The 19,226-nt window shown below is 34.1% G+C and overlaps 1 protein-coding gene across 1 annotated transcript in view; it reads left to right on the top strand.

Annotated features, from left to right (window-relative positions):
- The window catches only part of LOC124532613 (carbonic anhydrase 1), a 29,460-nt gene extending 13,331 nt beyond the window's left edge, over nucleotides 1–16,129 (top strand). Inside the window, exons 5-6 of the mRNA XM_047107598.1 lie at nucleotides 5,925–6,064; nucleotides 15,967–16,129. Of these exons, the coding sequence (XP_046963554.1) occupies nucleotides 5,925–6,064; nucleotides 15,967–16,092 (266 nt within the window). The 3' untranslated portion in view covers nucleotides 16,093–16,129. The remainder of the gene's footprint in view (nucleotides 1–5,924; nucleotides 6,065–15,966) is intronic.
- Nucleotides 16,130–19,226: the final 3,097 nt, after the last annotated feature.

The raw sequence follows: 19,226 nt of genomic DNA, 5'->3' as shown, positions 1-19,226 counted from the left end.
CAAAAATGTTATCTTTGGTAAGTAGATCTATCATTGATTTTAATTTTAAATGAAAAACTCTTGCGATGATATCATGACGGTCATGCGGTGCTTGACCCTCAAGAAGCTCCCGAGTGATTTCATCCCACTTAGGATTGGTAGTTACAGTAATAAATAAGTCGGGACGTCCATATTTTCTCACGTAACAAAAAGCATCTTGAGTACGTTCGTGCATGTAGCGTGGACCACCAGTAAAAGAAGAGGGCAAAATAACTAAACGGCCCATATTCACCGTATCATTATCTTGCTGCATGGCGTCGCGAAGGTGCACGTATTCTTCAGCGCGCAGCTGCCTTTGATTAGATCGTATGTAAACTAATCTTTCGGTTTCAATTTTTGCGTACATGTCTACAATAAACTGATTGAATAAGCCACGAAAACGTTGCAAGTATACAAACCTATTCCGTCTTACTTGCAAGTGGTAACAGTAAAATTGAAGGCATGAAATCTTTTTATTATAAATAGGTGCGCCTGTACGCGGATCAGTTTGGTATAAAGCAAAATTATAACCATCTTCCCCTCGACAATATATCAAAGGATATTGCAAACTGTCGTAAGCTCTGTGGGTTTCGTAAATACGTTGCAAACGATTGTCTCTAGAACGGATAACGATATCACGCCTATCACATTCCTGGTCGACCAATACCACAGCAACTTCATTCCTGGATGGAGCATTGTAACGCCCAGGGTGCTCCTGCGTTGGACGCCTATCGGCATTTATAACAATTTTATAATTGTTATCATGATCTCCAGGAAGAGCTTCTAATGCCGATTTAAAACTGCATACATACGAATTAACCTGATGCAACATGTTCTGAAGTTGTGAAATGAGTTCAGCATTTAAATTCGAGAAATATTGATTTCTTATATTCGACTGTTCGTCGTAGTCGGATACAAAATATATTTGAAGAAACTTAGGTTGGTCTTCAGGCAAAAGAGATCCTATCAAATGGTAAACTTGACCTTGTATCTTAAAAGTAGGCATGAAAGGACCTTCGGAGATTTGTTGCGCACCAAAGGATGTCATCTGAAATGCACTATTATAAGTGCGAATGTTGTCTAAAAACTGTTTCGATTGCACATGTTCCCCCAAAAGTAGTGATTTCAAAGGTTCCGGTGGGTCTTCGAATGAAGGCAAATTTATTTTGCCTCCAGAACAACAGAAACCAGCCGACTCCTTACTCCACTTTGAAGCATTACAAAAAGAACATACCACGTTCATATCGCCTATTACAGAAGATGATTTGTAATCAATTGTGAGGTTATAAGCAAACCCACTTTTATATTTGTCGGACCATGCCACCGTATTTCTAGGTTGGTCTTCTATGTATACATCTAAGTTATTAAGACTATGTCGAAATCTGTCTGCAGTAAGACCGAATATTTTCGATTCTTAATCTTTCATTAGACAAACTTATTAATCGTTCTTGTCTCAAAGAATTGTAATGTTCGCGTACCGACTCTAGTCGTTGTTCATGCTCATGTTCATCTTCGAGAGATCTAATAATATTGTGGTGCACCCTATCATTTGTCAAACGGTCTTCATATTGAGTAAAAGTTTCAGATTCTCGAGATAAAATATGACGTTCGCGGTCAGCTGTGAGACGCAATTCCCTCTCAGTGGAGGTTTCTGACTCGCGAGACAATATATGACGTTCGCGGTCAGCTGTGAGACGCAATTCCCTCTCAGTGAAGGTTTCTGACTCGCGAGACAATATATGACGTTCGCGGTCAGCTGTGAGACGCAATTCCCTCTCAGTGAAGGTTTCTGACTCGCGAGATAATGCATGCCGTTCGCGGTCAGCTGTGAGACGCAATTCCCTCTCAGTGAAGGTTTCTGACTCGCGAGATAATGCATGCCGTTCGCGGTCAGCTGTGAGACGTAATTCCCTTTCAGTAAATATTTCAGACTCGCGAGATAAAGTTTGTCGTTCGCGGTCAGCTGTGAGACGCAATTCTCGCTGTGAAGCAGTTTCAGCTGCTCGGGATAACACATGTTGTTCTCGGTCAATGGTAAGCCTCGGCTCTCGTTGAGAAAAGCTTTGAGACGCCCTTGATGTAGCTCGTCTCTCTCTGTCAGCTGCTAATCGCTCTCTGAAGAGCTTTCATTGGCTCGAGAAGTTGAGGCACTAACTCTCATAGAGTTTAACCGATGTGCTCTTTCCTCTGCCGATTCTTGAGAACGCGCATTTCTCATCCTCTTAGCATCTCTCGAATTTCGAGATAAAGATGGTCTTTTTTTAGGTGGCATTGTGTATTTTCAATCAACAGTAACCAAAGCTACCTTACACTTACGAAACCTATTAATATTATATAATAACTAAATATGGTATATAATTAAACACTACTTACATATATAGTAATAATTATATGATATACTTATATAGTAATAATTATTATTATATGATAATTACGAAAATAAACTATTAATATAATTAAACACTACCACAATAACTAAAATGCGAACCTACTACTACTTCACTTATAAAGAAATAAAATTTTAACTAATAATATGCTTAGACTAAAAGTCGCGCTGAAAAGCACGGTCGGTAAATAACAATTATTGTCTGTCAATAAGGTCGAACACTCTGAACGTCTATTCGCATCAACAGCCAAATATTGTATGAAGCTCGCGCGCGGACCCGCCGCCTTTTTATACCTCCCGCGGCGTAGCGCGTCGAACGCGGCAACCGATACACAAAAATAATCCTTATGGCATGATTCTGTATTCACGCGCGATGACTTATAGCGTATTTCATGTATAACTTTGGTGTTTCTACACCGATTTACATGATTCTTTTTTTTATTGAATAGGTAATAATGTGAACTTTTGTAATTAGGGATGAGTGAGAGTATTGTAAACGTAAGAGTAGACAAATATAGTCAGAAAGCGCCGAATTGCTAAGCTTCCGTAAGTTTCACGTGTTATTGTGAGTCAACTATGAAAGATAGACATATGCTGTCGAGGAATTTATTTTTATATAATAATTTAAGAACATTTGTGTCGTACATGATTTCTATGTAGCTTTAACCATTAAGGCTGCACACGCGACGGAAGCTTAAAAAATGGAGTAACTTCTCCCGTTTTCCCAATATTTCCCTTCACTGCTCTACTCCTATTGATCGTAGCGTAATGAAAAGTATAGTATAACCTGCCCAGGAGTAGGAAGAATAATTGTGCCAAATTTCGTTAAAATCCGTCGAGTAGTTTTTGTTTCTATAACGAATATACAGACAGACAGACAGACAGACAGAAAGACAGACAGACAAAAATTTTACTGATTGCATTTTTGGCACCAGTAGCGATCCCTTATCATCCCTTGATAGTTTTTTTTTAAATAAATTTCATGTACAGAAATGGCCTCTCTACAGATTTATTATAAGTATAGATATTGAGAAAGTATTAATCGTCCAAAACTTTATTGGAAAATGAACCTTAAGTTTTAAAGAATGAAGTATAATTTAAAATGTCACGTGACAAGTCTTTTTTTCAAATTTGACCTTGAAATTTTACCAAAATATCTTAGAAATTTACAGATCAAAAACAATTGAATTAGAGTGACGTTAATATTTTTCAAATGTAAGTATAATTAGTAGTTGTTATTTCATGATATCTTTTCATAATGAAATAGATTTTATCTGTATGTTAACGAAATTACTGATCTAATTGCATTAAATTGTAATATCTGTAAAGTTATATAATGGATTGATTAAAAAAATAACGCTTATCATATCATATAAGGAATAATATAACTTCTATGATAATTTGTTTATTTTTTGTCTAGTTGATTCCTATAATACTTATAAATTAATACAAAAAATCTTAGATTTACCAGAAAATGCAGCTTGTTTTGGAGTAGATTTTATATATAATATTGTGTAATATATATTTTAATTTATAAAATGTCATACCAACAAATACAAAACATTTATAATTTTATAAAATAATGTTACTAATAATAATATTGTAATATCTCTTGTGTGTTGCAAATTCACTCTTAAAAATAGTTATTTTAACTATTAAATACCAATCATAAAACTAACAAAGACTTTGCATTAAATACGAATTAAAAAAAACATGTTTTTTTTTTGTTATAATTGAATAAATGCGAATGAGAAGCAATTAGTGAGCGAAGGAGATGACACTACAATGACCGACAATTACAATATTTTTTTTAATTGGTACAGTTGCAGCATGAGGTACAATTTCTTAAGGTGCGATTGAGTCACGTGACTTTGAGTTTTAGTAGAGATAACAAAAAATAATAAGGCACAACACACACAGGGAGTACAGAGCTTTGCTGTTTGACTTCTCAGCAAATTAATCGGTATTAATTAAGGCGCGTCTATAGATTTTTCACAACAAAAGAAACAATTAACATACAAAAAGAGTAAATGAAAGGTCCCCTTCGAGTTAAATTATTATCAAAGTGCATTAGTGTGAGTGCTTACAAAATACCTTAGTGTGCGTGAAAGGCAGTTGTTTCAGGGTATTTCAAAAATATCATTTTCAAATATATGCTATAAAGAACCGTTTTGGTCTATGTTAAAGGCGCAATGCTTAATCGCTTCGAAAATAAGTCGTATCGTAGTAAAATACCTCATGGAAATACGTTGTGTAGTTTTAAAGATCTAAGCCTAAGAAGCAGACAGACGGAAACGATTTAGGTTTACACTATGTAGTGATAACAATGTTTAAAAGTAAATAAATATTAGACAACATCACATTCATTACTCTGATTCCAATGTAAGTAGCTAAAGCACTCGTGTTGTGGAAAATCAGAAGTAACAATGGTACCACAAATACCCAGACCCAAGACAACATAGAAAACTAATGATAATCTACATCGACTCGGTTAGGAATCAAACCAGGGACGTCGGAGTGGCGTACCCATGAAAACCGGTGTAAACGCTACTCAACCACGGAGATAGTCAAGCCAGTGAAAGTACACCCTAAACTGGCTTGATACTGATACATATACCCAATTATTTACCGTAAATTTAATTGGAATAGACAAATTTGCTCTTAGTCATATAAATTTCCCTTGATTAATAAGGATACCTTCGGCAAATGTGATACATCATTTTATCAAGCGTGCTTCAGTTGATATACATACAAAATGTTTATTTCATTTTGAAGTGTCTAATTGCATTTATATTGAAATATTTATAAAATTCTATAACGGATGGTTTGGAAAAAAAATGCTTATCTTATCATATAAGGAATAATAAAACTTCTATGATAATTTCTTTATTTTGTTGTCTAGTTTATTCCTATTGTGTCTTTAATTACTAATACATGAACAGATATTTCAAATTGTTATACATAATATTCTGCAATATATATGTAAGACACCAAAAAGTCCAAAGCATTTATAATATGTGTAGGTACAATATACACCCAACATAAATAGGCGCCGTCGAAAACGATGTCCATTATAAGAATATAAATTATTATTATTTAAAAAAAAATACTAACGTTATCCCAAATTAATTACTAAATTACTTATATTCCTATTTACCCTTCATTTTAGGCTTATCACTTGCGTTAGGTATGACGACAATACCTCAAGGATGGAGCGACTTTTACATCGCTAAGCGGCCTGTAAACCATTGCACTATTGACGCTTGTAATTAGTAAAACTTACCCTGATTTTAAACCATGATCTTCGCGGCGCTCGCCGAAAGACGGAGAGGGTACCGCTGGGTTTTTTTAGTGGGTAAGCCCGGTGGACCTGGGCGCACTCGGCGTGCCATCCCCCTTCCACTTTCCATCACGTGGAAAAAAAAGAAACGTCGACTTCTACATTGGAGAGTGTATAGTGATATTGTTTGTGATAAGTTGATTGAATGTAAGTTTAACTGTCAACTTTTCAATTCCACAGAATCATTAGCCTGGATGAACAGAGAAGACGTAACATCAGGGAGCTACGTGACGTACAAGGGTTCTCTGACAACGCCCCCCTACACCGAGTGTGTCACCTGGATAATATACGAAAAGCCTGTGCAAATTGGAACGGAACAGGTGACTTTAGTTTTGATAATTTACCATAGATATAGTGAGCATTGTACCCATCCTCAAATAAAAAAAAAACATTATAATTTAATGAACACCATGTATAGTACGACACAACTTAGATGTAGCATCGGCAAAATTCGTAAATCACATCCGAATTAAGTTCGCTATCCCTAATTATCAATATTTATTTCTTATGTGAATATGATCTTCACCCAAACGTAATAACTTGTAATATCATATGACCTAATATATTCGATTTGACACGTCGATTTACATGTACTTGCTTTCTCGGGTTGAACTGACGCGAGAATCTATAGCGACTAATAGCGTCGAATGGTGCGATAGGTAGTTATTTCTGTTGGTTGTGTAAATCGGCTGTAATCGGTTTTATTGAATTTGCCGATGCTACATCTAAGTTGTGTCGTACTATATGTATTTTTTCACTCGTTCTGTGATACTGTAGTGGTAACACATGATCCACATATTTTTCACACGTTGACTGCTAAATCACTTAGTCAAAAAAGTTATTTTCTTCAAAAAATCGTATATTTAAATAGCAAGAATAAAAAGTACTATTTATCAACGTAAAACGTTGAAATTGTCGTGTTTATATATCGATCGATAAGTCAAGACTGAAAATGAACTAGTTTAACAGTTTCTTTGCTTTTTTAAAAAAACCCCTTTAAAAAAATAGGCCGTTGATTTTATTTCGATTTACAAATCTTTCAGTGTATCCGTTGGTTTCGAAAAAAATGTTTGCCTAAAAATTTATCTCCGCTTAAATCAACATATTATGCGATATCACAAAATATATCAACATCAACATGCATCGGTATGTACATATGTGGTAGGCTTCGTTCGTCCTCAAACTGTTAACTAAACTATAAAACTCCGATTATATATTTAAAAAAAAAACAAAATAGAACCTGTTTGAAATATTTTTATTTTATTTATTTATTAGATCACCAACAAAATACACACTAAAAAAATTCCAAATACATGAATAAAAAAATAAGACTAGTGGTATCTTACTTATAGGTGATAACAGCATGCACAAAATTAAAGTTAAGCGGCAACAAATAGAAGGTAAAAAAAGCTAATTAAAGACTATTTACATAACAACAATAAATTAAAATAAAGATAACATAAGTAAACTATCTAAACTAAACAATTTTGAGTATTTACAATTAATATTTTATTTTTAAAATTTTTTATATTACCGAAAATATCTAAATCTTTGTCTCCGCTTATTGAGTTATAGGCTCTCATAATTCTATCGAGAGGGGAGTAATGACCCAAATTAGATTGAGACATATGCTCTGAAAAAATCGTGCGTTTGCTAGTGCGTAATGACTTGGAAGGTGCAGAAATATGTATCCGCGATAATAAGTCTGGACAATCCAAAGTGCCGTTAATTAGTTTATAGATAAACATGTTGTCCAGTAAGCGTCTTCGATCGGCAAGGGTGTTCATTTTGAAAAAGGCTATTCGATCTTTGTAATTAGGGAGTTTTTTTGCTAAGCCGAATTTAAAGCAGAGATGCCATAAGAAACGTTTTTGAATGCTTTCCAACCTTTTGACGTAAACATCGTAGTGCGGGTTCCAGACTACACTGCCATACTCAAGACCACTACGGACAAAAGCGTTGTACAATGTGATCAAAGTCGAAGGATTTTTCAGATCAGTACAATTGCGTAAAATGAAACCAAGACTTTTAAATCCTTTTGAACAAATGGAATCAATATGAGTGTGAAAACGTAATTTTTTGTCAATAATGATGCCTAGATCACGAATCTCAGTCAATTCTCGTAAACAGACATTTTTAAGTATATATGATCTTTGTGGAATGGATTTCAATCTGCTGAAACTGACCAGATGACACTTGCTAACATTGAGACTCATTCCATTTTTGTCACACCAGTTACTTAATCGATTTAAATCGCATTGGAGTGGAGGAGGAGATGATACGAAGAAATTTAAGATCGTCAGCAAATAAGAAATAATTAGAGTTACAGAAACAGTCGCATATGTCGTTAATGAATATGTTAAATAATATAGGACCTAAATGAGACCCTTGTGGTACTCCAGAAAGTGTGTTAAATGGTTTAGATTCATATCCATTAACTACTATTACGGATTCCCTATTGTCAAGGTAGGATTTGAACCAGTCAAGCAAACGACCGAGGATACCATATTCGGATAACTTTTTGAGTAATATAGTATGGGGGACCTTATCGAATGCTTTGCTAAAATCAGTGTAGATGACATCAACAAGCTGGCGTGAATCAACTGCAGTGGTAACAAGGTCGGTAAAAGATATTAAATTTGTCGACGTCGATCTACGACTGAAAAAACCGTGCTGAAATGGGGTAATTACCTGTTTGAAATGCCATTCTAAGACAGGATATACTACTTTCTCAAAAATTTTTGCAAATGTAACGAGAATAGAAATCGGTCTATAATTGCAGATTAATTCAGCATTTCCATTTTTTAATAGTGGAACAATTAAAGATTTCTTCCAGGCTGACGGAAAAGTTCCTGTAGATAAAGATTTGTTAAAAATGATGGAAAGAGGATATGCTAATACAGATGCGCATTTTTTAACAAATAATGATCCATTCTTTTTATAACATTGAGTACCATAATTGGAGTGACATATTTGTTACAAACGTTATTAACCGTTTTGTCGCCTCATTCGACAATTAGGCGAGTCGTGTGAGTGGGCATCTTCGTCGCAGAAAACCGATTTGAAGTGTCTCACAAATAAGTTGCAAATATCAGGGCCATTGGAAGCAGTATCATCATTCAAAGTCATTTGAGCCGGATACATACTATTACTACTTTTTTTCTTTTTATAAAAAGACCAGAAAAAATTTGGATTAGATCGTAAAAGAGACTCCAGGCGTGTTCTATATTCTTTATAACTAGACGACACTAAAATTGCACATCTCTTTTTTAATAGCGTAAAAGTTAATTGGTCTAAAGGATTATTGTTATAAGCGCGCAGTTTCATCCTAAATTTATACTTCTCTTTCAATGAGTTTTTTAGAGTGTAAGAGTACCAAATTGGATATTTGCTGTTTTTATTTTTATATTTAGGTACGTATTTAGAAATGATACCATGCAAGATATTATAAAAAGCAGAAATCATGCCGTCGACTGAATTATAGCCACACAAAGTATCATCTCAGCAAATGTTGTTGAGTTCATTAATTATACTATCAAAGTCTGCTTTAATGAAACAGAACCGTGCGTCAGTATTGTAGGATAAGTTTTTAGATGTTCTAAATGGCAACAACATTTGCAAAGGAGGATGATGCGAGTCTGTTATCGAAAGTGGCGAGGCGCTAGCTATTAATTCAGTAACTTGAGTATTGCAAAGGATTAAATCCAAGCATTTGTTATAATTATTAAGTACACCATTATATTGACAAAGTGAATTTAGCGAAATAAAATCAATCAATTTATTGTTCATTATACTAGTGTTGTTATAAGAAATAGAGTTGAGAGAAATATTCCCCAGAGAGAGATTCCAAGTAATATTCCCCAGATTAAAGTCGCCAGCAATTAAGATGTTATTGGAATTATAAATATCAAACACACGATTCGAGCTGTCAATGAATTCGTCAAGAACATGCTTTTGAAGCGGAGGAGGAAGATATACAGCGCAAATAAGCAGAGGCACATTTGTACCGTTTTTATTCGTCACGCCAAGCGATACCCATAAATCCTCACATTTCGACTCGCATGTTTGAAGACGTTTAGAATCAATATTTGTGGATATTGCAATAAGAACGCCTCCGCCATTCTTTTTAGGATGAAAACCAGAAGTCTCTCGATCCCTTCTATACACCACGTAGCGATGGTCAAATAGTTCCGAATCGAAGATGCTACTGTTCAACCATGTTTCAGTCAGAATTATAATATCGAAGTCATTACACACTACATTACAAAAAAAATCATTAGTTTTAGTCCTTAAGCTTGACCACTGACCACCTTGGATTTATCGGTAGATAACGATTGTCCTTTGATATTGACTAATTTAAATCAAAACTGTAGTTAATTCACTAATATAGTACTTCGGGAATTATTTTAAAAGCTTTTATTTTACGGAGACGACTTGATACACTGTGCTGCCGCCAACGGCCGGTATGACATCAATCAAATATTAGAATGAAACGTTACTAAGTAAAGATCCAATCACCTCAAATTAACGAGACTATAATTTAATTGACCCTTCAGCCCCCAATACAAAATAAACTTGTTAACTTCTATATAAACGTAATAATATATGAAAACTTAAATTTCAACCGTGAATTATTAACAATGTATTAACGTGATCTACTTAAATTCCCAAAGGCCTTAAATAAACAACCTTAATTACCAACCAATAAAATCGCTTAAATCAATTTTAATTATACCTTCTAAAATTTTACCTTAAAAAATTATTCTGTACAATCTGTAATAACAAGGAAATTAGTACTATCACGGATTAACTGAACAAACTTAATTGATCAAAGACTTTGGCTCAAATGTAGGAAGGTATTTTCAATTCCACAGATATTTTTAACATTTCCGTTTCATAAATTCAAATCATTTGTAAAAAATGCATTGGTTAAGAAGGCATATTATTCGATACGAGATTATACAGAAAATAAAAAGCATGGAATTAATACCTGTTGACTTCCAGGTAGGATATATTACATACATATAATTGTATTATATTTAACTAACAACTACTTTTAAATGTTTAAAAACAGTAACTACTGAGTTTCTTGTCAGTTCTTTTCGGTAGAATCTACTTTCCGAACTGATGGTATCTTCACTTAATATACATAGTTGCTAAGTGACGATTCAAAAGTGCTTGTAAAAGCCTACTTAAATAAAGTATATTTTGACTTTGATTTTGAATTAGTGTTGGAAAACATATTCAAGCTCGAATGTTTCTCTTCATATAAGCAGTGTAGACCTTTAGGTACTTAAGGTTATGTGGGATACCCATTAAAGCCACTGCGATGGTCGGATCTGCACGGATTGGAGTGACTGCGGGATCGTGTCTATATAACACAACCGCGGCACATCTGTCTCTCGGGGAAGTTCAAGGAGACTAGATCTTAGCTTACAGCTCATATTCAATATAGGCTCAATAATAGGAATTGCAAATCGAACAAAAAATACTTAATATAATAACATGGAATGACGGGTATCAGTGCGATTTTTTCAAATACATTATCACTTTTTATATCTATCTGTACATAAAATAAAATTGGAGTGTCTGTTTGTAATATTAAAAAATGGCCGTTTTTAACAATTTTTGTCGGTCGGTCTGTCTGTTTGTTCCGGCTAATCTTTGGAGCGGCTGGACCGATTTTGACGGAACTTTCACTGACAGATAACTGATATAATAGGGAGTAGCTTAGACTACAATATTCTTTTTTATGTTATATCCAAGGCGTACAAGGGCGCGGGCACAGCTAGTATCGTATATAGCTAACGTTGCGGTCTTATTACGACGACGAGGTCGTCGTCGTAATAAGATGTACATCACTCGACCACGGAGGTCCGTGGTCGAGTGATGTACACCGGTTTTTATGGGTACGTCACTCTGAGGTACCGGGTTTGATTCCCGGCCAAGTCGATGAAGATTATCATTAGTTTTCTATGTGGTCTTGGGTCTGGGTGTTTGTAGTACTGTCATTACTTCCGATTTTCCACAACACGAATTCTTAAGCTACTTGCATTGGGATCAGAGTAATGGATGTCATTTTGTCTTATTAGTAATTACACTCTGATCCATTGAATAACGAAATTATATAGCTTAGTCATGTTCGTATGGAATGATTGAGTAGGTGTTACGTGAAGACAAATACTAAAGTGGTCTATTGCAAGCAAATACTGTATTGTTTGCTTTTCAGAGTTAGTACTTGACCTGCAACCTACGCACACTAACACAATGATTACAATGTGTGCATACTATATATAGATATACATACGATCCAATTGCTAGCTTGAGTATATTATTTCGTTTATCTGGTTTTAGTTCAACATATATCAAATCAAATTAAATCAACTTTATTCAAGTAAACTTCACAATGAAAAATTTTTGAATCGTCAATAATTAAATTCTACCGTGATTGATAATATTATAGAGAGTGATTTATTATATTAATATAAAGATTAATTACGAATTATAGGCGTAGGATGGTCTTCGTCAAAACTCATCACAGTTATTGTATGTGTGGGCGATTAATTAAGTTGTCAAACTAATCATTGACCACGCCAAATTATATATGATTATACTTTTATATACATCCTAAAACAATCTAGCAGTAACTGTTATTAATAAATACATTAAATCAATTTTCAAATAATTAAATACTGATCATGATAATGACACCAGTTTTCATGGGTACGCCACTCCAAGGTCCCGGATTCGATTCCCGACCGAGTCGATGTAGAAAAAGTTCATTAATTTTCTATATAGTCTTAGGTGTGGGTTATGTGGTACCGTCGTTACATTTGATTTTCCACAACACAAGTGCTTTAGCTTCTTACATTTGGATCAGATTAATGTATGTACCTAATATTGTCCAATATTGATTTATTTATTTTATTAAAAATTCCATTTTAAATAAAATCAATATGGTTGCCTCGTTACCAGAAACTTCGAGGCTCTACAAGGCTCACATAGATACCCTGTTATATAAAGAAGTTGTTGATAAGTTAATCTCAATAACAAAAGACTTAAGCGGATTTAGACCATTAAAATAAAGGAACTTTTATAAATTGACGCAGGTGTAGACAGCTCAGAGATTTGTTTATTGTTATTTATAGTTCAATTAGAAAACTTATTTGGGAGAATTGTCAATTGACAGTTAATGTAATGAGAAGTTTGTTTGTTTAATGCGTCAGTATAAGGATCTGTTAGGTTATTAAAAAGAAAGTTTTCGCGTAATACCCCATTGCTTGAGATAGAAAAATATATATGTATGTCATAAATATAATTAAGACATGTAAGCGAATAGTTCTTCACTTCGATGGATTTGCGTTGCATGACTTGCAACAGTTAGAGACTGTACCTATGTAATTAATACGAAAACCTTCGTCAGTTTTCAAATTAATTCCTTTATCAAGTAGTAAACTCTTAGTACCGTTTGAATCCTTTCCTTTAAATCCTTTAAAACACTAAACAGATAACTGCATATAAAATTAATCTCACATAGTACTTTTTGCTAGACGTGACTTTGCGACGCAATGCGTTATTAATTCACAATAGGTAAACAGATTATTGTCCATATAGAGCACATGAAAATAGATCTTAAGGTTTTTTTTATGGTATGGGTTGGTGGACGAGCACGTGTGCCACCTGATGGTAAGTGGTCACCATCACCCATAGACAATGACGATGTAAGGAATATTAACTATTCCTTACATCGTCAATGTGCCACCAACCTTGGGAACTAAGATGTTATGTCCCTTGTGCCTGTAGTTACAACCTGGTGACGAACCTTTTCTTATCCTAACTGTACATATACATATTAAACATATTATTTTATATGCTATGGTAAAGGTGATACGCTCAATAACATGTACACAACAAGAACGAGAAATACAAGTAAACTATAAAACGGGTTTTATATTTTTATTTCAATGAGCTTCGCAATTGAAATGTCATAAGCATGACTTCATTATAACAGCAGTCGATAAAATCATAAAATAAATTTATTTCTATAATCAAATTCTGATAAATAATCAAAAGGTCACAACTCACAATCTATAAAAAAAACTATGTGACATTTTAAAGCTAACAAACTTTACTCGTAACGCAATTAAGTATTAAATATATTTCAGACGATGCCCGATTTTGAAAACACATTTTTGTTTTAAATAAATACAAACATTTTTCGTTTATAAAAATTGCACTTTTGATTTTTCGACAAGCTGTACAATATTATAACTGCGAATGTTATTCTGTCTGTTTCCTCTTCACGTTTAAATCGTTGAACCGTTTTAAATTAAATGTGTTAAGGCAAAGGCTACTTTTTTAAATACACCCCTAAAAGGTGGTAAATTGGGGGCGACGGTTTATATGCCCTAGGTAAAATTTTATAAATTTCGCCCAAGTAAACTTAAGCTGGTAGTTTTATAATTATTACAAAATATGTGATCTGATTCGGTTATCGTATGAAAATGATATTTGAACATAGGTACTAAGTTAAATAATACTAAAAATAAAATACAACCCTTTATTGTGTCTTATCCATATAAAACAAATATATGTAGCATTGTCATATTTACAAAAAGTACAAAGTAAAAGTAAAACAGCCCTAAGAGTCTACAGTTTTTTACATTCCACTCTTGCGTTTTATAGTTTTACTACTAAAACTATTTGGTTATAGTAAAGTAAAAAAAAGTAAAGTAACAGCCTGTAAATTATCCACTAAGGCTAAGGCCTCCTATTCCATTAAGGAGAGGGTTTGGAACATATTCCACGACGCTATTCCAATGCGGATGTGGAATGCACATGTGGCAGAATTTTGATGAAATTAGACACATGAAGGTTTCCTCACGATGTTTTCCTTCCAGCTCGAGATGAATCATAAACACAAATTAAGCACATATATATAGTGGTGCTTGCCTGGGTTTGAACCCGCAATCATCGGTTAAGATACACGCGTTCTAACCACTAGGCCATCTCAGCTCTCTTTTGGTTATAATATCTGGTTATTCTGACAGCGACTCCTTAAATATAATTAAAATAAGTGAGAAAACTTTCATCACTGATGATATGAAGCACATGCTCGGTCTGGTTCAGACAATCGTTGCCATTTTGTTAAAAAAATAATATCTTAAATTTTCATCGTTCAATATTCAATCATAAATATGTCCGTAAAAATCATCCCTCGCCTTCTTTTGCGGTAATCAAATTTACAGGGGAAATATTTGTTTTCCTCGCGAGTAGCATTTTCAATGTTTTATAGTTTGAAGTTTTTTTATCAGTTTCATTTTATCGTAATTTAATTTTGCTTAATACATTAAGTGATTTTTTGAGTAAATTGTAAAAGATTATGTTTTTAGTTCAACTTATAGTTAATATTTGTACATCAAATTTGAGCCTTTTCTATTATTAATACTTATGGTAAAAATATCTTTTACCGAGAAAAACCGGCAAAAAATTCAGTAGTTACTCGTTTTCATCGTTTAAAAATACAAAGTAATATTAGTTAAATGCAATTATCATAATTATTATATGTATATGAATGTAATGCATCCTGCTTGTAAGTCAACAAGATTTTGCTTTACGTTTTTATCATCTATAAAATCTTGTATTGAATAACATGCCTTCCATACCAATGTACTTTTAAAAAATGTTTTAAAACGGCAAAGATACATTTTTCTGCGGATTTTTCTTATAGTAATAGATACCTTGTCCTAAGAAAGATTTATTGATTATAAATATAATAATTAAACATCGTTTAATAATTATTATTTGGGATTTAATAAAGTTTTAAATTCCGTGTGAACGGCAACAAATAAAAAAATTAAATTTTTTTATAAAATCATCAGAAAGAACAAGAGAAGAAAGTCTGTAGGGGCATAACTCATTTTTCATACAACCATACAAAAACACTTACAAATTTACACTTATGAAATTAAGCACATGTGCTTCGAAGCTTAAAGAGATCATAATGCTCAAAATGCAATAATATTCTAACAATGTTACAAACATAGCATAAACTTCAAACACTACGATTCATTAACAATAGGACTTGAAAAATATGTAAAAAAAAAAAAAAAACAATTTAATATTGTAGAGCGCCTAAGCAGTTTTGATACTCGCATCCACTTCCTATTGTTACCGAAGTGCTTTCAAATGTTCAATTCTAATAAAAACGGTAATTCCACAGCTGGGGCTTTTAAGACAATTGGAGGGAGCTGACAGCGTACCGATAGAAAGGAACGTGAGGCCTACGCAGCGACATCCGCCCGGACACTCCGTTATATACGTGAAACAGATCAAGGCTAAACTTTGACAGTTTTATGACAGACACAATAAACTATTACTATATACTTGGCCTACTTTTCCTTCTTACTTCCTTATACACGAGTATTTGCAGCGCGACTTGTGATAATTCACTTTTGTATCAACCTTGTGAAATGTTGACAGTAGATATACGGTGATATGCGATTTTGATACGTATATACTATAAATTTTCTAATTATTACAACTCATTATCGCTTACTAAGTGACGAGTTACGCTCTTAGTTTTTTTTTAAATAATATCTGTACTATTACCCATAGAAGACATATACTGTATTTTTTGTTTCTAAGTGGTCACCACCGTCTTTAGACAATGGCGCTGTAAGAAATATTAACCATTCTTAATGCGCTACCAAACTTGGGAACTATGATGTTATGTCCCTTGTGTCTGTAATTATACTGGCTTACTCACCCTTTAAACCGGAACATAACAATGCTGAGCACTGTTGTTTGGTGGTTAAATATCTGATGAGTGGGTACTACTACTTAAGACTTGCACAAAGCACTACCACCAAGTAAACTAATATTATTTGTTGCAACAACAAAGTCCATAACTTAGGATGTTAGTAATTAGTTTGACTGTAATTACACCGCCCTATTTACCTTTAAATAGAAATAAAAGGATCAGTTTATTAAAAATAGCCGGCACAAATAAAATAAGTTTTGTTCAAGTAAACTTTACAATTATACATTTCGTAATCGCCAATGTTTAAGTCTAAAAGTTTTGGAAAGCGGCTTCCATTGATAAGAAACGGCATTAACTACCCAAAGAACTACCTAAAACCTTATAAATAATTCCCATTGACAACCTTAAAGTTTATTTCAAAAGTTATATTGGCAATTATATATTCGATGAATAGATGTAAATATAAGAACAGGCTCTTGACTCAGATATAAAACTCATTCATTAGGCTTTCTTGTATTATTTCATAACAATTATAAATAATGTTTTACAAGATGCGCAGTGAATTATATTATTATATATCGTGGTTAAAATGTAAATACAGATCGATTATCTATACTACTATATAAATCTCTAGAGTCTGTCTGTACACTCAATTTTTTGTCGCATTTCGTCATAAGTATTAATTTTATGACTGACTGATATCAGTTTTACCATTTTTGAAATTTTTGTCTGTCTGTCTGTATGTCCCGCTATAACTCGAGAGCGGCTGAACCGATCTTTACAAAGATTGGTATGTGGTAAGAACACGCGATTGCGCAAATGATAGGCTATTTAAATATTTAAAAAAGGATATGATTGTATGTTTGCCATCTACTGACTCAGAAACTATTTGACTGATCATTATGAAAATTGTTATGTATATGTGCTTTTTGAAATAGGAAGTGCTTATGCTACCCCCATTGATGTAACTCGCCACCAGGTGACGCTGCGATAAAATGACTTCTACACCGTTCAAACGATTTTCATGAAAATGAGTATGTACAAGTATTTTTATTTGATCAACCGATAAAAAATAATGTAATAAAAAAAAATCTTTTTAAAAAGCAAAACAAATAACTTAATTTCCGTCAGATGTCAATAAACATAAAATAATCATAACAATTATAATTTTCATTTCAAAATAAGATAATTATAAATTACATGTACGGGAAAAAGTGACTAGCTATTTTGATTATAAGAAAGTGAACAATAATCATAATTGGTAAGTATACTCATAACTTTAATAACAATGAATCTTTAGTCTAAAATGCAAACGTAAGACAAATAACCAAAACAATATCTTATTTGTATAAATAGAAAACTGGAGCTATAGTCTTCATATTATATAAAATTCCTCCGAAGATTCAAAATATCGGAACATCGACAAGATGCGTCATAGAACCAAAAGAGCTACTAAAACAACAGACCAAAAAAATAGATTTAGAAGCAAATAGATTCTGAATTTCTTCTTTAAAAGCTGCTGAAACAGTCAACGTTATGATCAAGTTTCAGATCTTCGAACAAGAGCATCTTCATCAAGAGCTAATAAAAAACCTGACGAGCGAGTCCAACGACTGGATGATCAACGATTAAAACAGACTAAGTCAAGAACTAGAACAAATAATCTCAATAAATAAACCTTCAATTACGTTTTACGTTAGGTTCTGATAACAAGATGCATCCCAATGTGATCATTGGTTCATAGAATATAGTATGACCATATAGTCAAGTTTAAACAAAGTGCTGGTATGTGCTGCTCCACTGGCAAAGTTTATTTATCACAACTGGTTCAACCACCAGAACCTCTTTTACCAACGCCGTGGAACTACTAAGAAGTTTAAATATTCCCTTCAGCACATTATAAAATACATTTCATGTTTTCAAGTGACATTATTTGGAGCAACAAATATTGTACAATACAATAATTTCGCGTCTACATTTAAAGTATATTATCAGATTGGTTCATTTCTTCCAGTATCTGAAGAAACTCCCCAGTTTTTGCAAATTGAAAAAATGAAAAAGACATTGATCGACGATGTTCAATACTAATAATCATCGAGAAGTCATCGCTTAATTAAGTTAGATATTTCAATATTGCTCTAGAAGATGGAACTACAGATAATTTCAAAGTCATTATTGAAGCAGATAGCAGGCCGGCGGAACCCCAAAGGGTGCCAACCACGCTGCCGAGGTGGTCTATCGGCCAGGTCGATCGAGAGCTGGTCAAGAAGGCCGTCATCGTGCAGGGGCGAGTATCACCGTCCGGGGGATGGTGATTAAGGTTCAGTCCCAGATGAAGTACCTGGCCAATCCTGGACGGTCGATGGAGCTTCGGGCAGCACTTTGTGCATCTCTCTCATCAACGCCGTCGCCGCTCTTGGCCGCCTTCTTCCGAATGTGGGGGGGCCGGGATCGCCGCAAAAACCGGCGACTGTACTCAGGCGTAGTGAGGTCGATGGTCGATAGCGTATGTACGGTGCCCCAATCTGGGTCGACGCCCTCACCGCTGACAATCGGGCCCTGCTGCGGAAGCCGCAGAGGGTCATAGCGGTGAGAAGCGTCAGGGGGTACTTTACGGTGTTGTGTACCGCGGCGACACTTCTCGCGGGCGATCCGCCCTGGGAGCTCCAGGCGAAGGTGCTCGAGGAGGTGTACCAGTTCCGAGTCGAGGCAAGGAACTG

Source organism: Vanessa cardui, chromosome 9 (genome assembly GCF_905220365.1).
Source record: "Vanessa cardui chromosome 9, ilVanCard2.1, whole genome shotgun sequence".
NCBI lineage: Eukaryota > Metazoa > Arthropoda > Insecta > Lepidoptera > Nymphalidae > Vanessa > Vanessa cardui.
This window is presented reverse-complemented; position numbering and strand designations above follow the sequence as displayed.